The 16,155-nt window shown below is 42.3% G+C and overlaps 1 protein-coding gene across 1 annotated transcript in view; it reads left to right on the top strand.

The window, feature by feature from the left end:
- The first annotated feature begins 252 nt into the window (after nt 1-252).
- The window catches only part of FAM47E (family with sequence similarity 47 member E), a 31,599-nt gene continuing 15,696 nt past the window's right edge, over nt 253-16,155 (top strand). The window contains exons 1-3 of the mRNA XM_023222570.1: nt 253-326; nt 4,855-5,200; nt 12,380-12,519. Coding sequence (XP_023078338.1) covers nt 253-326; nt 4,855-5,200; nt 12,380-12,519 — 560 coding nt within the window. The remainder of the gene's footprint in view (nt 327-4,854; nt 5,201-12,379; nt 12,520-16,155) is intronic.

Raw genomic sequence — 16,155 nt, 5'->3', positions numbered from 1 at the left:
GGGAAGATGAATACGCCTTCCCAGCAGAGTAAAATGTGATTACACCAAGGACCGGTTCCCTCTCCCTTCCCCTGGCCAGGTCCACGTCCCCAGGCGTCGGAGAAGGGGTTGGACCGCTCAGCGGGGCGTCAGAGTTGCCAGGCGCCCGGGGCAAATACGGGCAGCCGGTGGCTGTGAGGTGTCCTAGCGACGGGGTAGCGGCAGGACATACACACCGCCCAAGCCCGGACGGTGGCCGGAGCTAAGGCCACCATGGGGGACCGCAGGCGGCGGCTCCAGCCGGGGACGTTGGCCCCGGTGCGCGAGGGCGTGAACTGCAGGTCCGGGTAAACGCTCAGTTCCGGGGCCGAGGGCGCATCCCACGCGGGCCGCGCGGGGGCGCCTGCAGACCCGCGCTTGCTGGGGCGGGGGCGCGGGGAGAGGTCCTGCCTGCCTTCCCTCCTCAATGCTTCCTGTACATACAACATAATATGCTGAGATAACCAGCGCTCGGTGCTGCTCTTCGCAAAGGATTTTTCCTCCTGTCATCCTCGCAACCCCCGCCTCTGGCATTCCCAGGGATGTAGACTAATATCACCATTTCTGATGGGAAAGTGATGGCCGCAGGGTCCGCTGCGGAGGCTGGTTTAGCCCAGGACTCTGAGCCCTCCTGCTAACCACCCAGCCTTCTCCGGCCTAGCCAACCAACTGTTCGTCAGATGCCCCGGGGCACCTGGAGTCCTGTATCCGGTGTTAGGCATCTGTTGCCCCTGGAGCCTTTGGCATCCAGATGGCGGCTGTGACCAAGCGGAGCCCAGGGTTGAGGGAGCGCAGGGGGTACTAGGGAGGTCTGCTAACACTTTGTACGGTGGTGGTAGCCTCACAGCAGGAACAAGAATGTTTTTGCCTTTGCCCACTCCTTGAGAATCTTTTGAGAATGGAATTCGTCTCTCTTGGAGACAGCATGATGTGGTGGTGAAGATTCCAAAGTCTAGAATCAGAAAGGCTTGAGTTGAAGGCTGGTTCTCTCTTTTTTTTTTTTTTTGAGACAGAGTCTCGCTCTGTCGCCCAGGCTGGAGTGCAGTGGCCGGATCTCAGCTCACTGCAAGCTCCACCTCCCGGGTTTAGGCCATTCTCCTGCCTCAGCCTCCCGAGGAGCTGGGACTACAGGCGCCCGCCACCTCTTCTTGTTTGGAGACTTAGGCAACTTAGGCAAGTTGGTTGCTCCTTCTGGGCTCACTTTCCTAACTATAAAATGGGGCAATAACTTAGGAATCAGCTTTCTAAGATTGTTGTGAGGATTAATGGAGATAGCACATGTAAACTTGCCACTGGCACATAGAATGTATTGTGTACTTGTTAGCAATTATTCATAGTTGTTTCTAGCAGTTATTCATAAGAGCTTCTTTGGGAAGCTTCTCCCCCCATTTAAAAACTTTGTTTTGAAGTAACTGTAGACTCACAAGAAGTTGCAGAAATAGTACAGAGTTCCCATGTACCCTTCCCCTAGCTGCGTACAGTGGTACCATTTTACATAATGATAGCACATTGCCAAACTAGGAAACGTCATTGGCAGAATATGCTAATTGAACTATAGACCTTACTTGGATTTTATCAGCTCTTGCACTCAGGTGTGTGTGTATACAGTTCTGTAACATTTGGTCATATGTATACATCAAGATACAAACTGTTCCATCCCCACAAAGGAATGCTTAGTACTACCCCTTTACTGTCACTTCCTTTCCCACCCCAGCCTTGGCGATCACTGAACTGCTCTCCATTTCTGTAAGTTAGTTCTTTTGAGAATGTTAGATAAATAGAATAATACAGTATGTAACTATTTGAGACTAGCTCTTTTTCACTCATCATAAAGCCCCTGAGATCCATTCAAGTTGTGTGTATCAATAGTTCATTTTCGTTGCTGGGTAGTGTTCCTTGGTGTGGATGTACCACAGTTTGTTTATCCGTTCACTTGTTGAAGGATATTCAGGTTTGTTTGGACATTAAGTTTTTGGGCTATTATGTAGAAAGCTGCTATCGACATTTGTATACAGAATTTTCTAAGAACATACTTTTTCATTTCTTTAGGATACATGTCCAGTATCCTTTTGCAATTCTTAAAGAGGGAAATATCCACATATCGTGTACTAGCATCTGTGAAAACAGTAAATATTTAGAAAAATTGTTCTCAATTTTATTTTATGGGCCAAGCAAGATTTTTCCTGAACCTAACATAATGCAGAGTGGTAAGCTTATCAACTATGAGAGGCCATGTGGGGGAGAGGAAAGCCCTCCCTCTATACTTGTTGCCTCACTCTCCTCTTGGAACTTAGTTTCCTTACTGAAAAGAGGAAAGTAGTAACCAGGCATGGTGGCACATGCCGGTAGTCCCAGCTACTCAAGAGGCTGAGGTGGGAGGATCACTTGAGTCTGAGAGGCAGAGGTTGCAGTGAGCCAAGATCACACCATTGCACTCCAGCCTGGGCAACAGTGGAAACCCATCTCAAAAAAAAAAAAAAAAAAAAAGGAAAGAAATGAGGAAAGTGGCTCATGCCTGTAATCCCAACACTTTGGGAAGTGGAGGCAGGAGGATCGCTTGAGCCCGAAGTTTGAGACCAGCCTGGGCACCATAGCAAGACCCTGTCTCCTCTCTCTACAAAAACAATTTAAAAATTTAGCTAGGCATGGTGGCACACACCTGTAGTCCCAACTATTTGGGGGACTGAGATTGGAGGATCCCTTGAGCCCAGGAATTTGAGGCTGCAGTGAGCTATTGAGTTATAATTGCCACTGCATGCTAGCCTGAGCAACAGAGTGAGACCCTATCTTGAAAAAAAAAAAAAAAAAAACAGAAAAAGACGAGTGAAGAAAGTAGACTGGATTTCTCTCAGGATCTCTGCAGTTCTAACATTCTATGAGGTTTCAGCTCACTGCCACATACATTCCCCATTTTGAGTTGTATGGCTGTACTTCAACAAAAATATTTGTTCTCAAATTTGATTTTGTGAAGTGCTTGGGTGCATGAGTTAGCTGTAAATATGCATAAAATGAACCTTGTAAAGACATTTAATATGGAGAGTTACTTACTAATAGGTAATGCTGAATGGGTCATCAATCTTATGATTAGATGTAATTTCAACATCTTTCTGCCATTTAGTTATTTAAGAGTGATTTGTTAAATGCAGAGAGTAACTTTTTGTTAAGTTCATCTTTTTGTGTCCTTTCATCTAGATTTTCACAGTAGAGTTGGGTTAAGCCCTTAAAACAACACATACACATCTATGCAGCAAGTAAGAAGTTTCTAGGACTCACTAGAAAAGAATTGGGATCAGGCTGGAATCTCTTAAAAACACTTTGTAGCAATGGGTGTAGCAAGGATTAGATTTGGTGTATAAAGACATTATAGATGAAAGGGGTCTGAAGGTGGAAGAGGCTTCAGGGAAGGACACTGAGATTCTAGAAATATCTGACTAAGGCATTGCAGTATGTGGGGATAATGAGATGCTCAGATTCCAAGTTGTGACTTTGGTGTTCGCTGGTTGTGTTAGGTTATTCGGGAGCTGGTTCTATTTTCCTTCCTGTTTGCCCATCTGTCTCTTCTATCTCATCTCTGTGCCCTAACTACTCAATGCTAGCAGGGGGCTGGTGGATAAGGAGGCTGAGTGAAGCAGCTATATATATGGCCGTAGGGAGAGGTGGAGGTTGTGAATGAGAGAGCAGGTGGTTTGTCTCAAGTGGGCAACCAATATACTAATTGTGGCTCCTTGGAAAAGTGGACCTACTGTTCACAGATCTTGAAAAATCTGGCTTTTCAAGAGCAGCTGTTTTTCCTGATTATTTATGTGAACATTTTTGTTTATCAGAAACTCTAGTAGAGTGATTAAGCACCTTTTTCTGGAGCTGCACTATCTGGGTTAAACTCCCAGCTCTACCATTTATTAGCTGTGTGACCTTCGACAAGTGTTTGTTTTGCTTTTTAACTTCTTTGTGCTCAATTTTCTTATCTGTAAATGGGAATAATACTCATGCCTAATTCATAGGGTTGTTATGAGATTTAAATATGCAGGTATGTGTAAAGCACTTAGAACAGTGTCTGTCACATTGAAAATTCTCAATTTATGTGAGCTATTATGATTTTTATTAAAACATAAGGAGGACCAAATGACAGGTTTGTTGGCCCGATGTAGCCCATGGACAGCCATTTTGCAACCTTTGATCTCCTAAGTTTAGGGGAAACCCACAGAGGTTATATGAAGAGCCAAGGCCATTCAGCTAGTTAGGGGCTGAGTTGTCAGTGGGATCCAGGTTCTTCCCACCCCACTGCACTCTGTCCCTTTTAGTGAAGGGAGAGGGTCCTTGGGAAAGGCAGCAACTTGAGTGTCCTTCACAAAGTGAATGGAGAGAAGTGTGGTGGCAGCAGTTGGAATAATGAATTAGATTTATATAGAGTGACATGGAAGGGTCTTTAAAATATAGTGCTGGGTAAACAAGAAACAGAATAGTGCCATTTACGTAAATTAAGAGTGCATGCACACAAAAGGACGCTTCAGAATTTCAAGGAAGTGTACAAACAAAGGATATATTCCAAATCCACTGGAACAGTTTTGCTTTTGCAAGGGAGACCAGTGAGACTGCGATGTGGGGATAAAATAGACAAGAAAGCAGGAGAGAGCAGTGTACAGAGCAGTGATTCTATGCTATGAACGAGGAATATGATTAACTCCAGCTTCTCTAGTGAATCCCTCTTCCCCTACCCCCTACCCCAAAAGCTGGAGACCAGCCTTTTTACTACCTCCTTCTCCCACCCAAGTCCTGTGGTTAATATGAGTAGGCATGTTGTATTCTAGGTACAAAGAGAATCTGTCTACCTTCCAGATGTTTCACAAAGCACAAGAATGCGCTGAAGTTCCCCACTTCCCTGAACAGCCGGCAGCTGGTATTTCTAAGAAAGAGGCTGGATGACTTCAGGAAGGGCTGCCCGTCTTGCACTGGTCTGGTGACTCAGGTCCCTGTGGAGGGCTTTCTGCCCCAGATTTATCACAGAGCTCCCCAATTGGCCCCAAAGAAGAGACAGATCAAGCTGCCCAAGGAAGCAGACCTGCTTTCCAAGCTCTCGCCAGCCCAGCAGGCTCGGAAGGCATTTCTAGAGGACGTGGAGGCCCACCTGACCCCACATCCCTTGGCGCTCTACCCGAATCTGGAAGAAGCTATGCCTGTCGAGGTGATGTGTCCTAGGGTTTGTGGGAGGGGCTTCACTGGGGCCTTGCAAATAATTCTATCTAAATGTCTACTGAGTCCCCATGAGTGGGTGACATATATTTATAAGAGGAGCGATGAATGTCTCCCCCAGGGCACGAGTTCTTGTGGGCCTCAGAGCAGCCTTCTGTCCTCTGCTCCCAGAAAACACAACCAGCAGCAACATGCACACTGCTCTCTTTGCTTCCTATGAAGCCCTTCAACTTACAAAGATGCCACAAACCGAAACATCTGACTTCTCTTCCCCATAATTTCTACCCATCTACTGTACTTTGCGTTGTGACTTTTTGGGGGGAGGAAACAGTGAGAAGGAATTTTCTAGTCTTATTTTTGTCACTTTAGCCTGGTATTAGGAGGTGCCCTTAGGTACTTACTAACAGGTGGAAAGAATGAGACCGGAAAGGTCGTGGGGAAAATCCATCCACCTAATGGTCCAGACTAGGGCTGGACAGCAGCAGCTCTGTGATGTCACCAATGTCCCAGGCCTCTCCTGACCTTTAGCTCTGTATCCTTAGTATGCATCTCTTGTCTTTGTATCTCAAAGTGGCTTCCATGCTTCCAGGCATCGAGTCTGTATTTCAGAGAAGAAGAGGGAAGGGACAAAGGTTAAAGGGTGCATGCCGGCTGACTCTTAATTAGGCAAATAATAGCTTTCCCGGTAAACATCTCTTTCATCTGACTACTCCTAGTTGCTAGGGAGTCTAGCAGATGGAGTTTCAGAGTTGGGCATTGAACCTGAGCAGAACCCAGGTTCTACTGGGTTTAAAGAAAAAAGGTAGAATGGATATTGGGCGGGGAGCTAGCAGTGACTGCAACTCCATCCCCATCCCTGCAGCCTGTATTCTACACAGAGAGGACGATGGTTCAGAAAGGCAAATCTGCTCAGAGCCCTCCAGTGTCCCCTTCTCTCTCAGAGAAAGCCAGAGTTCTTGTCGGGGTCTGAAAGGCCTTGGCATTCTGCTCTCCACAGTACCCCTGTTCTGCTCCCCCTCCAACATCACCCCTGCTCCTGCCACTCCTACCACTCTGGCCTCCCTGGCTGCTCCATGGACAATATGAGCATGTCCAATTCAGCTCTCTGTTCTGGTGCCTGGAACACTTGCTCCAGATGGCTGCTTGGCTTACTCCTTCACTCCCTTTAGGTCGATGCTCAAATGTCTCCTAATTGGAGAGGCCTGTATAAAATAGCACTTCCCTTCCACCCTCACACTCTACTCCTTACCGTGCTCTACTTTTCACTGTAGCACTTGCCACCACTGAGCTCCTCCTACAATGAAAGCTTATAAGGGCAGGGACTTTATTTGTGTCTTTCACTGTGTACCACCAATACCTGTCCTATGGCAATAAATAATTTTGAATGAATGAATAAATAAATGATCAGTGGCAAAGAAGTCTACAGAAAGGACAGCTAGAATAGCTGATCAGTTAATTTCTCTCTGGGGCTTTCCTTCACTGGCCCCTGCAGGCCAGAGCTTCTGAGTCCATGACAAAGAGATTATTTCCACATCTCAGCTGGCACATGGGCATGGCTTGGGATTGTGGTGCTTATTTCCATATGTGACCTCCCCAAGTACGTGTGTTGGCTTCCTGCTGAAGCAGGGTCTCTTATGGTGCTAAGGTGGCCATCAGAAGATCCAGGTTTAAGCCCTACCCATTTAGCAACCCCAGCAGAAAGAGAACACACCTTTTTACGTGATCCCAGAAAAATTCAAGAGCCTAATTTTCATGGATCCAACTTCAATCATGTGTCTATTCCAAAGTCAGTCACTGTGGTTCTGATTGTTCTGCGTTAGGAGTGAGGTTGGGGTCGGGCTAATTCCCATATGGGTTGAGAGCAGAGAGGTGGTTCTCCAAGGAAAAATCCAGATATTCATGAGAGGGAAAGTAGATAGTGGCAGTCAAAAACCACAGAAATCCTTTAGAGGTGCTTCACTTAGTGGGGCGTTTGGGGACTGGGGTAGGCCCAGAGACATATTCCATTCTAGAGGAAGTAGAACTTTAGTAAAAAGCTGTATACCCAGTATCTAGGTGATGGGAGGTTTATCCAAGTGGTGCTGATTATAATCCCAAAAGACATAGTCCCCCAACCTCATAATCATGAATGTTGAGATCTCCTAAGTCTAAAATCCCACAAACCACGATCCTGAAAGATTAAATTCCTGAATGTTGACATCCTGAAAGCCAAATTCTGGGGAAGGGATTAGTGTGTTTTTGGTTGTATGCTGGATAGTTGCATCATGGTAGGTGGACCTATTACCTTGCTATTGTCTTTATTTGGAAATTAAATATGGTTTAAGGAGATGAGTATGAGTGCCAACCTGACAAGAGGTGGACTTGTGGACTTAATTTTAGATGTCAGTTTGACTGGATTAAGGAATTCCCAGAAACATGGTAAAGTGTTATTTTGGATGTGTCTGTGAGGATGTCTCCAGAGGAGATTAGTATGTGAGTCTGAGTGGAACAGGTCAGGAGGATCTGCCCTCCGTGTTTCAGTGCTTCAAAGATCATAGAGTAAGTGAAAATGCAGGTGAAAAATACAAGAGATCTCCTCTGCCAAATTATTCAATTGTGTATAATTTATGCCCCTTCACATATAACACCATGCTTGCCTTCAAGCATGTGACACCCTTTGTCAGAGAATTAAAAGAATTTGACAAGCTCAGCAACCTTCTGAACCAGACATTTGCTGATATTGAGATTCCTCCAGTGTTATAAGCACCTAAAATGGTGAACTATTCTTGGTTAAAGATTTGACTGTCAAGAAAGATAGACTTCTTATATTTAACACTAAATCTAACATAGAAAAACTAGTGCATGTTTCACTTTGGCTATTGGATGGCACTTTCAAGACTGTCCCCACTTTTTAAAATCAATGATATACAATTCATGCCCCTGTTGGATCTGAAAATTCTAAAACTTATCTGCTTCTTTATATATTAATGACTGGAAACAAATGAAGTATTTTATAATCATTTATTTGGAGATTTGGTGGACTGTGCAGAAGAAAATGGATTTCTTTGAACTCCCAAACCAAAATGACAGGTTTGGAATTAAGTGTAATCAAAGCTTCTAAAGTGAACCTGAAAGAGTTCTCAATAAAGTTTTTTTCTTTTTTCATGTAGTCCAACACATGTGGCAGAAATTCAGATGAATGGATTGGCCATGTGATTAGGCAGTGGCAGAAACTTGAGTTTAAAAATGAATCATTTCATGATCCTACACCCAGAAAACCTTAAAGATTCATCCAAAAGACTTCTAGACCTGATAAACGACTTCAGTAAAGTTTCAGGATACAAAATTAATGTTCAAAAATCAGTTGCGTCTCTATACATTATCAATACTGAAGCTGAGAACCAAGAACTCAATATCATTTACAATTGCCACAAAAAACTAAAATACCTAGGAATACATTTAATGAAGGAAGTGAAAGACTTCCACAAGGGGAACTACAAAACACTGATGAAAGAAATCATAAATGATGCTAACAAATAGAAAAACATTCCATGTTCATGTAAAGGAAGAATCAATGTGTTAAAATGACCATACTATCCAAAGCAATCTACAGATTCAGTGCCATTCCTATAAAATTACCAACATAATTTTTCAAATAATTACAAAAAACAATTCTAAAATTCATACAGAATCAAAAAAGTGTCTGATTAGCCAAAGTAATCCTAAGCAAAAAGAACAAAGCTAGGGTCATCATGTTACCCAACTTCAAACTATACTGCAAGGCTACAGTAATCAAAACAGCATAGTATGGGTACAAAAACACGCCCATAGATTAATGGAACAGAATAGAGAACCCAGAAGTAAAGCCACACACCTACAACCAGCTGATCTTTGACAAACTTGACAAAAACAATGGAAAAAGGACACCCTATTCAATAAATGGTGCTGGGAAAACTGGCTAGCTATATGCAGAAGAGTGAAACTCTGTCCCCATGTCTCACCATATACAAAAATTAACTCAAGATGGACTAAAGACTTAAATGTAAGACCTGAAGCTATACAAATTCTAGAAGAAAACCTACAAAAAACTCTTCCAGACATTGACTGAGGCAAAGAATTTACGACTAAGACCTCAAAAACAAAGGCAACAAAAACAAAAATAGACAAATGAAAATTAAGCTAAATAACTTTGCACTGCAAAAGAAACTATCAACACAATAAACAGACAGCCTGCAGAATGGGAGAAAATATTTGCAAACTATACATGTGACAAAGGACTAATGTCTAGAATTTATAAGGAACTTAAACAATTCAACAAGAAAAAACAATTCCATTAAAAAATAGGCAAAGCTGGAAAGTCTCCCCAGGAGGTTAAGGCTATAGTGATTGCACCATTGCACTTCAGCCTGGGTGACAGAGTGTGAGACCCTGTCTCAAAAATAAATAAATAAATAAATAAATAAATAAATAAATGTATATACACACACACACACACACACACACACAAAGGACATGAACAACCACTTCTCAAAAGAAGACATACAAGCAGCCAACAAACATATGAAGAAATGCTCAACATCACTAATCATCAGAGAAAAGCCGATTAAAACCACGGTGAGATACCATCTCATATCAGTCAGAATAGCTATCATTGAAATAAAATAACAGATATTTCTGGCAAGGATGCAGAGAAAAGAGGATGCTTATACACTGTTGATGGGAATGTAAGGTAGCTCAACCTCTGTGGAAAACAAGATGGAGATTTCTCAAGGAACTAAAAATAGAACTACCATTCAACCCAGCATTTCCACTACTGGGTATCTACCCAAAGGAAAAGAAATTGTTTTATCAAAAAGACACCTTCACTCATACGTTTATCACAACACTATTACATTAGCAAAGTCATGAAATCAACCTAAGTGTCCATCAGTGATGGATTGGGTAAAGATAATGTGGTATGTATACACCACGAAATACTATGCAGCCATTAAAAGAATGAAACCATGTCTATTGTAGCAACATGGATGGAACTGGAGGCCATTATCCGAAGTGAAATAACTCAGAATCAGAAAATCAAATACCATGTGTTCTCACTTATAAATGGGAGCTTAACAGTGGGTATACATGGTCATAAAGATGGAGAAAATAGACACTGGGGCCTCCAAAAAGGGGGATTGGGAAGGTGTTGAGGATTAAAAAACTACCTGTGGGGGACTATGTTCACTATTTGGGTGACGGGTTCACTAGAAATCCAAACCCCAGTATTACACAACATACTCATGTAACATACCTGCACATGTACCCCCTGAATCTATAATAAAAAATTAAAAGATAAAATAAAAAGATTTTTTTTAAGGAAAAAAATAAACATGAAAAAAGTGTCATTTGTTTGCGTTAGCATTCCTTACAGCTGCTGAAATTCCAGGAGCGTTTAATAAAGCTGCATCTGCCTGAAGAGATCAGTGATATTACTGACTAGTTCAAAAATAATTATAGGATACGTAAGATAAGAAGATGTTATTGCTATTGAATCACCAGTATTGTTTCTGCCAACTTTGGTGTCTGTATATGAGCACCTGTGGAATGGATTTCCCTATACCCAGAACAACATAGAAGTATGGCACAGAAAAGGGGAAAATGTAATAGGGAATTCTCATATGAGTATATATTGAATCACAGAATAATTTTAATAAGGGCAGTGCATGTAGAAAATGAATATGAACGTATTCTCCAAGGAGAGCCCTAAAAGAAAAAAAGCAAGTATTTACTATGATGCAAGACTTCAAAATATAGTTAGCGATCATAAATGCCTGCCAGTTCTTATGGACTACCTCTGTGTAATTGCCCATAATCTATCTCTCTTATACATTTTTTTAACATGTTGAATTTTCTTCTTAGCTTTTTTTTAGTGCCCCCCACACTATTTTAAATTATGTTATTTTTTACAATTCACTATGTTATGTGTTTCATCTTTGCATCAGTTTTAATGCTGGAGATATACATGGTGTAAAGACTTTTATAGAGTTCTAAGTCATTTCACGCATTTTTTGCAAATTTGACTTCATGAAAATGCATTGTCACAACACTGACTTTGTGTGTAAGCATTGTGGATTTACATAACAACATTGAAACTTCATCAATGAATGAAGAGATGTCCTTTTTGTTCATCTGTATTTGTGAAAGATAATATTTCTTGATATCTTGGTTCTTTGGGTAACTGCACATAGAGTGGTGTCCCATAATGGTTGTTTTTTGCTTGTTTTTTTGAGACAGGTTCTCATTCTGTCGCCCAAGCTGGAGTGCAGTGGTGCAATTATAGTTCACTCTTACCTCAAACTCCTGAGTCCAAGGGATCCTCTTACCTTAGCCTCCAAGTATCTAGGACTACAGGAGTGCACCATCATGCCTGGCTAATTTAAATTTTTTTAAATAGAGACAGGAGTCTTGCTGTGTTGCCCAGGCTGGACTCAAGCTCCTGGCCTCATGCCATCTTCCTGCGTCAGCTTCCCAGAGCACTGAGATTATATGCCTTAGCTACTGTGCCTGGCCCCATCATGGGTTTTGATTGATTTTGTCAAAAGGTTTAGGTTGTACATTGCTGTATTTCAGATGACTGAAATTATAAAGCAGAGTGCACACAATTGCCAAACATAGTGATATGCATTTATACCTACCACTTTTGGAGCTATTTCTTTATGAATATGGTTTCCCTGCTCATATTATACCCGTGTGACTTTTGCTAGTATACCTGACTGTTTGTGCTTGCAAGAATATGTATATTGTTTTTGCCCAATTCATTGTGTAAAATGGCTGATGAAGTGTTCTCTCAGTTTTACATTTCTCAAATAAATCTCCATTTAAAAATTTTAAGTGCCTTTAAAATAATTTTTTTTACAATTTTTTTTTCAGAATTATAGTTTTGGGATTTTAAGTTTTGGGATTGCGATTTTGAGGATTTTAGACTTAAGGGATTATGATCTTTCAGGATTTTAACATTTGGGGTTATGTCTTTTGGGATATGGTCCAAATCTATCCGTAGCACCCAGCATAATACTTGGCATGGAAGTTGGTGAACAGCACTGATAGATTGAAAAGGAAAAGTGAAGGGCAAGTGTGTCTGTTTTGTTGTAGAATGGGGACTCCCTTCTTCAGCACATTTTTCTTTTCCTCTAAGACTATTTTCTGTTTGTAGCTGTTATTAAAGGTGCTGGAAGTGCTAGATCCTGACCGGAAGCTGGAGGACACATGGGCTTATTGTCAGGACACCAGGAAAGGAATGAAAGAACCCACAAAGCTTTTTAAAAAACATTCTACCCAAGTCTGCCTGCGACCGTGAGTATTGTTAACCCTTTGATCATTGCTGTCACCTGATGAAACATTCTAGGAATTACCTTCTTAAAGTTTCTCATCTTTAGAATAATTCTAATGAAGCAAATGTAACTAAGTTCCCAAGGAAGAGGGAAAGGAGTCCTAGGTACCACTCTAAATAGTGCTTATTTCTTCAATGGATGTGATTTATCCAGCAACGATGCAGACAACAGGTGTCTATAAGGAAATTACAGAGAGAGTCCCTCCCTATGCTTGAGGGGTAGAAACAGTGAAAGTCAGAAAATCCTTGATTTTGAGGCAGCTTCTACAGCTTTCCAATTTCCTTTAATTCAAAAGTGCCCAGCATACCAAAGCACCATAGTTTTGGGGTTTCATCCTTTGTGCCCCACGAAATGTTATGGCTGGAGGGCAGTGAAGAGGTCACAACTCACTGCAGCCTTGAATTCTGGACTCAAATGATCCTACTGCCTCAGCCTCCTGAACAGCTAGGACTTCAGGTATGTACCACCATGCCTGACCTAAGCCTTTTTTCTGAGTATAGGTCTACTGCTTGGAGTTTCCACCCATCTTTTTTTCTTAAACCATACCTGTAATACTACCTTCATTGACCCCTCTCAAAGCATTAAGCTTAACGAAAGCATCTCCCTTTTGTAACACATTCTTGATTCCCCAGTCAATATAATATTTAATTAAATAACATAAATGCAGTGATAAGCATACTGGACACAAATAGATTTGGGATACACATGTTTTTTTGTTTGTTTTTGAGACAGAGTTTTGCTCTGTCACCCAGGCTGGAGAGCAGTGGCACCATCTTGGCTCACTGCAACCTCTACCTCTTGGGTTCTGGCGATTCTTATGCCTCAGCCTCCCAAGTAACTGGGATTATAGGTGCCCACGACCACACCTGGCTAATCTTTGTGTTTTTGGTAGAGACAAGGTTTCATCATGTTGGCCAGTCTAGTCTTGAACTCCTGGCCTCAAGTGATCTGCCCACCTCTGCCTTCCAAAGTGTGGAGATTACAGGCGTGAGCCACTGGGTCAGGCCTACATTTGACTTTTGAAATTAAAGACCTTACTGATGGGTGCTGAAGAGTATGATGAACTAGAGAGCAGCCTATCCACAGTACCCAGACACTTAGAGGGGTGTGGACCGTGGTCATTGTGTTTTGTGGGGGCCATGTAGTGCTTTGTTGGTCACACACATTACCTACATGGAGGTGGATTTAGAGAGAATCCACTGCATTACATTATGTATGTTTTTTAGGGGAAGACACAAGGTGAGAGGAACTCTACTCTTAGGACATTTCTGGCTCTTCAGTCCACCACCTGGTAAAAGTAGGAAGGGTAACTGGATGTGCTTCTCTCAGTTTTGCCTTTCTTCCATGAGGAGCAAGACGGCCCATGGGAAGCACAATTTCTCCTTGCTTCCCTTTTCTAGAGGGGAGGACTGTCCTGGTCCAGCCCTGCAGGGGACTGGGTGAAAGTCTCTGCCAGTTTCTGGATATCAGTTAGCAAGTCCTCTTGGACCTAAAGCCATGTCGTCTATCATGGCTGCTATTAGCAGTGAAGGGGATATTTTGGCTATTGTCTTTGCTCTCCGTATTGTTTTTCAGGTTGCTCAGAACTTGGGTTGGGGAGCGAGAGGAATGTTGTATGTAGGGATCTGTGATATAATAAATATACTTGGTCTTTGTCCCCAGTTACTGACACAGGGCTCCTAAAACCCTTGGGATTTCCTGAGTGACAGGAATGCTTTTTGTTATTCATAAGGAGCCCCTTTTAGTCACTGGAGAGTTTATGCTAATGAGGTGCTCAGGTTGGGGCCCCTAGATTGTCTTAGAATGTGGCTGGTCACCAGAAAGACCAAGTGATTAGAGGGTTAGAATGTTCAGTCCCACTCAGTGTGACCTCTCAGAGGGGACAGAGGGAAGCATGGCTGGAGATTAAAAATTCTTGAACATATACTTGATGAACGTCCAGGTTGATGAACACGTCCAGGTGCTGCAGGATGCAAGCGACACTAACTCCCCCTCACCAGATAATCTCTCCTTTCCTTTAGAGCAAAATTTTTTGAAAGAGGCATTCATACTCACTCAGTCTTTTTCTCTCCAAACAGCAATCAGGCTCTTATCTCTACCACTCCACCGAACCTGACCTTAGCCAAGGTCACCATTGACCTCTATGTTACTTAATCAGCTCTCAGGGATCACCATACTTGATGTATACATAGTAGCAATTGATGTAATTGATTATGTCCTCTTTCTCCTAACACTTTCTTTACTTGGCTTCTGGAACATCCCTTTCATGGACCTCTCCGTAGTCATCTTTTACTGGCCACTCTTTACCTTTTAGCCTTGAAGTACTTTGGTCTTTGATGTCTTTTCAGCACATTTACTCATCTGTATATGGTTAATTCAATATTTGCCCTTGGATGTATAAATGGAATCTCAGACTAGACAAACCCAAAACTGAACTCTTGTTTTCTCCCCTAAACTTATTCCTACTTCTGTCTTCCCCAGTTCAGTAAATAGGAACCCCATCTTTCCAGTTTTTTTCTGGAACAATAATTGCAATCTGCCAGCAAATGGTAATGGTTTTACTTCTGAAATGTATCCAGAATCTCACCTTCTCCACTACTACCAGTCTATTCCAAGATTCCATCACCTCTTGCCTGGATTATTGCAATAGCTTACTAACTGGTCTCGTGACCTCCACCCAAACCCCCCTCTCTCAAGTCTGTTTGTCACATAGTAGCTGACATAATCCTTTTAAAAACGTAAGTCAAGTCATGTCATTCCAGTGCTTGAGATTCTCCAATTGCTTATTTTTCTGAGAAAAATCCAAAGTCCTTACAACTGCCTTCAAAGTACTATATGATTAGGTCGCTGTCACCTCTCAAGCCTCATCCTCTGCTGTTCTACTCTTTAATTACTCCTCTCCATGGGACTTTGTATTCTTCAAACATGCTCAGCACGCTCCCAGCTCAGGTCTTTGCACATGCCATTCTTTTCTGTCTGTTATCTGCATGACTTGACGTTTACATGGTTTGACCCCTTTCTTCTTTTGGGTCTTTGGTCAAATATTACTTTAATAGAGACAACTTCTCTGTATAAATAAAATGCTCCCTACCATCACTCTCCATCCCTCCTGTCCTATTTTGCTTTCTCTATATCACTTATAATCACCTGGTATATGTTTGTTTACTATCTGTCTCTCCTATTCAATTGTATACTCTATGAGGACAGGGGCTTAACTTTATTTATGTTTCAATTCTAATGCCTGGCACACAGTTGGTGCTTGCTGGATATTTGTTGAATTAATGGATGGATAAATTAATATGAGTGTTATGAATAAAAGGCACAGGGGCTATGAATAAAAAGTAGGCTCAGGGGACAGCCTGTGGGGATGCCTCCCCGAGGAAGGCACATGTATGTTGAGACATGAAGGGGATAAGGAAATGGTGACAGCATTGCCGTCAGGTGGAACAGCTCAAGCAAAGGCCTAATGGCTGGAGGGAGCAGCATGAATTCACAGAAGTGAGAGAAGGCCATATTGGCTGAAGCTCAGAGAGTAAAAAAGGGTGGTGGGTCCCAAAGAACCTGGAGAGCTAGGCCATGCAGAGCCTTAGAGGTTGTG

Source organism: Piliocolobus tephrosceles, chromosome 3 (assembly GCF_002776525.5).
Source record: "Piliocolobus tephrosceles isolate RC106 chromosome 3, ASM277652v3, whole genome shotgun sequence".
Classification (NCBI taxonomy): domain Eukaryota; kingdom Metazoa; phylum Chordata; class Mammalia; order Primates; family Cercopithecidae; genus Piliocolobus; species Piliocolobus tephrosceles.
Note: the sequence above shows the minus strand (reverse complement) of the source record. Positions and strands in the feature narration are given on the sequence as shown.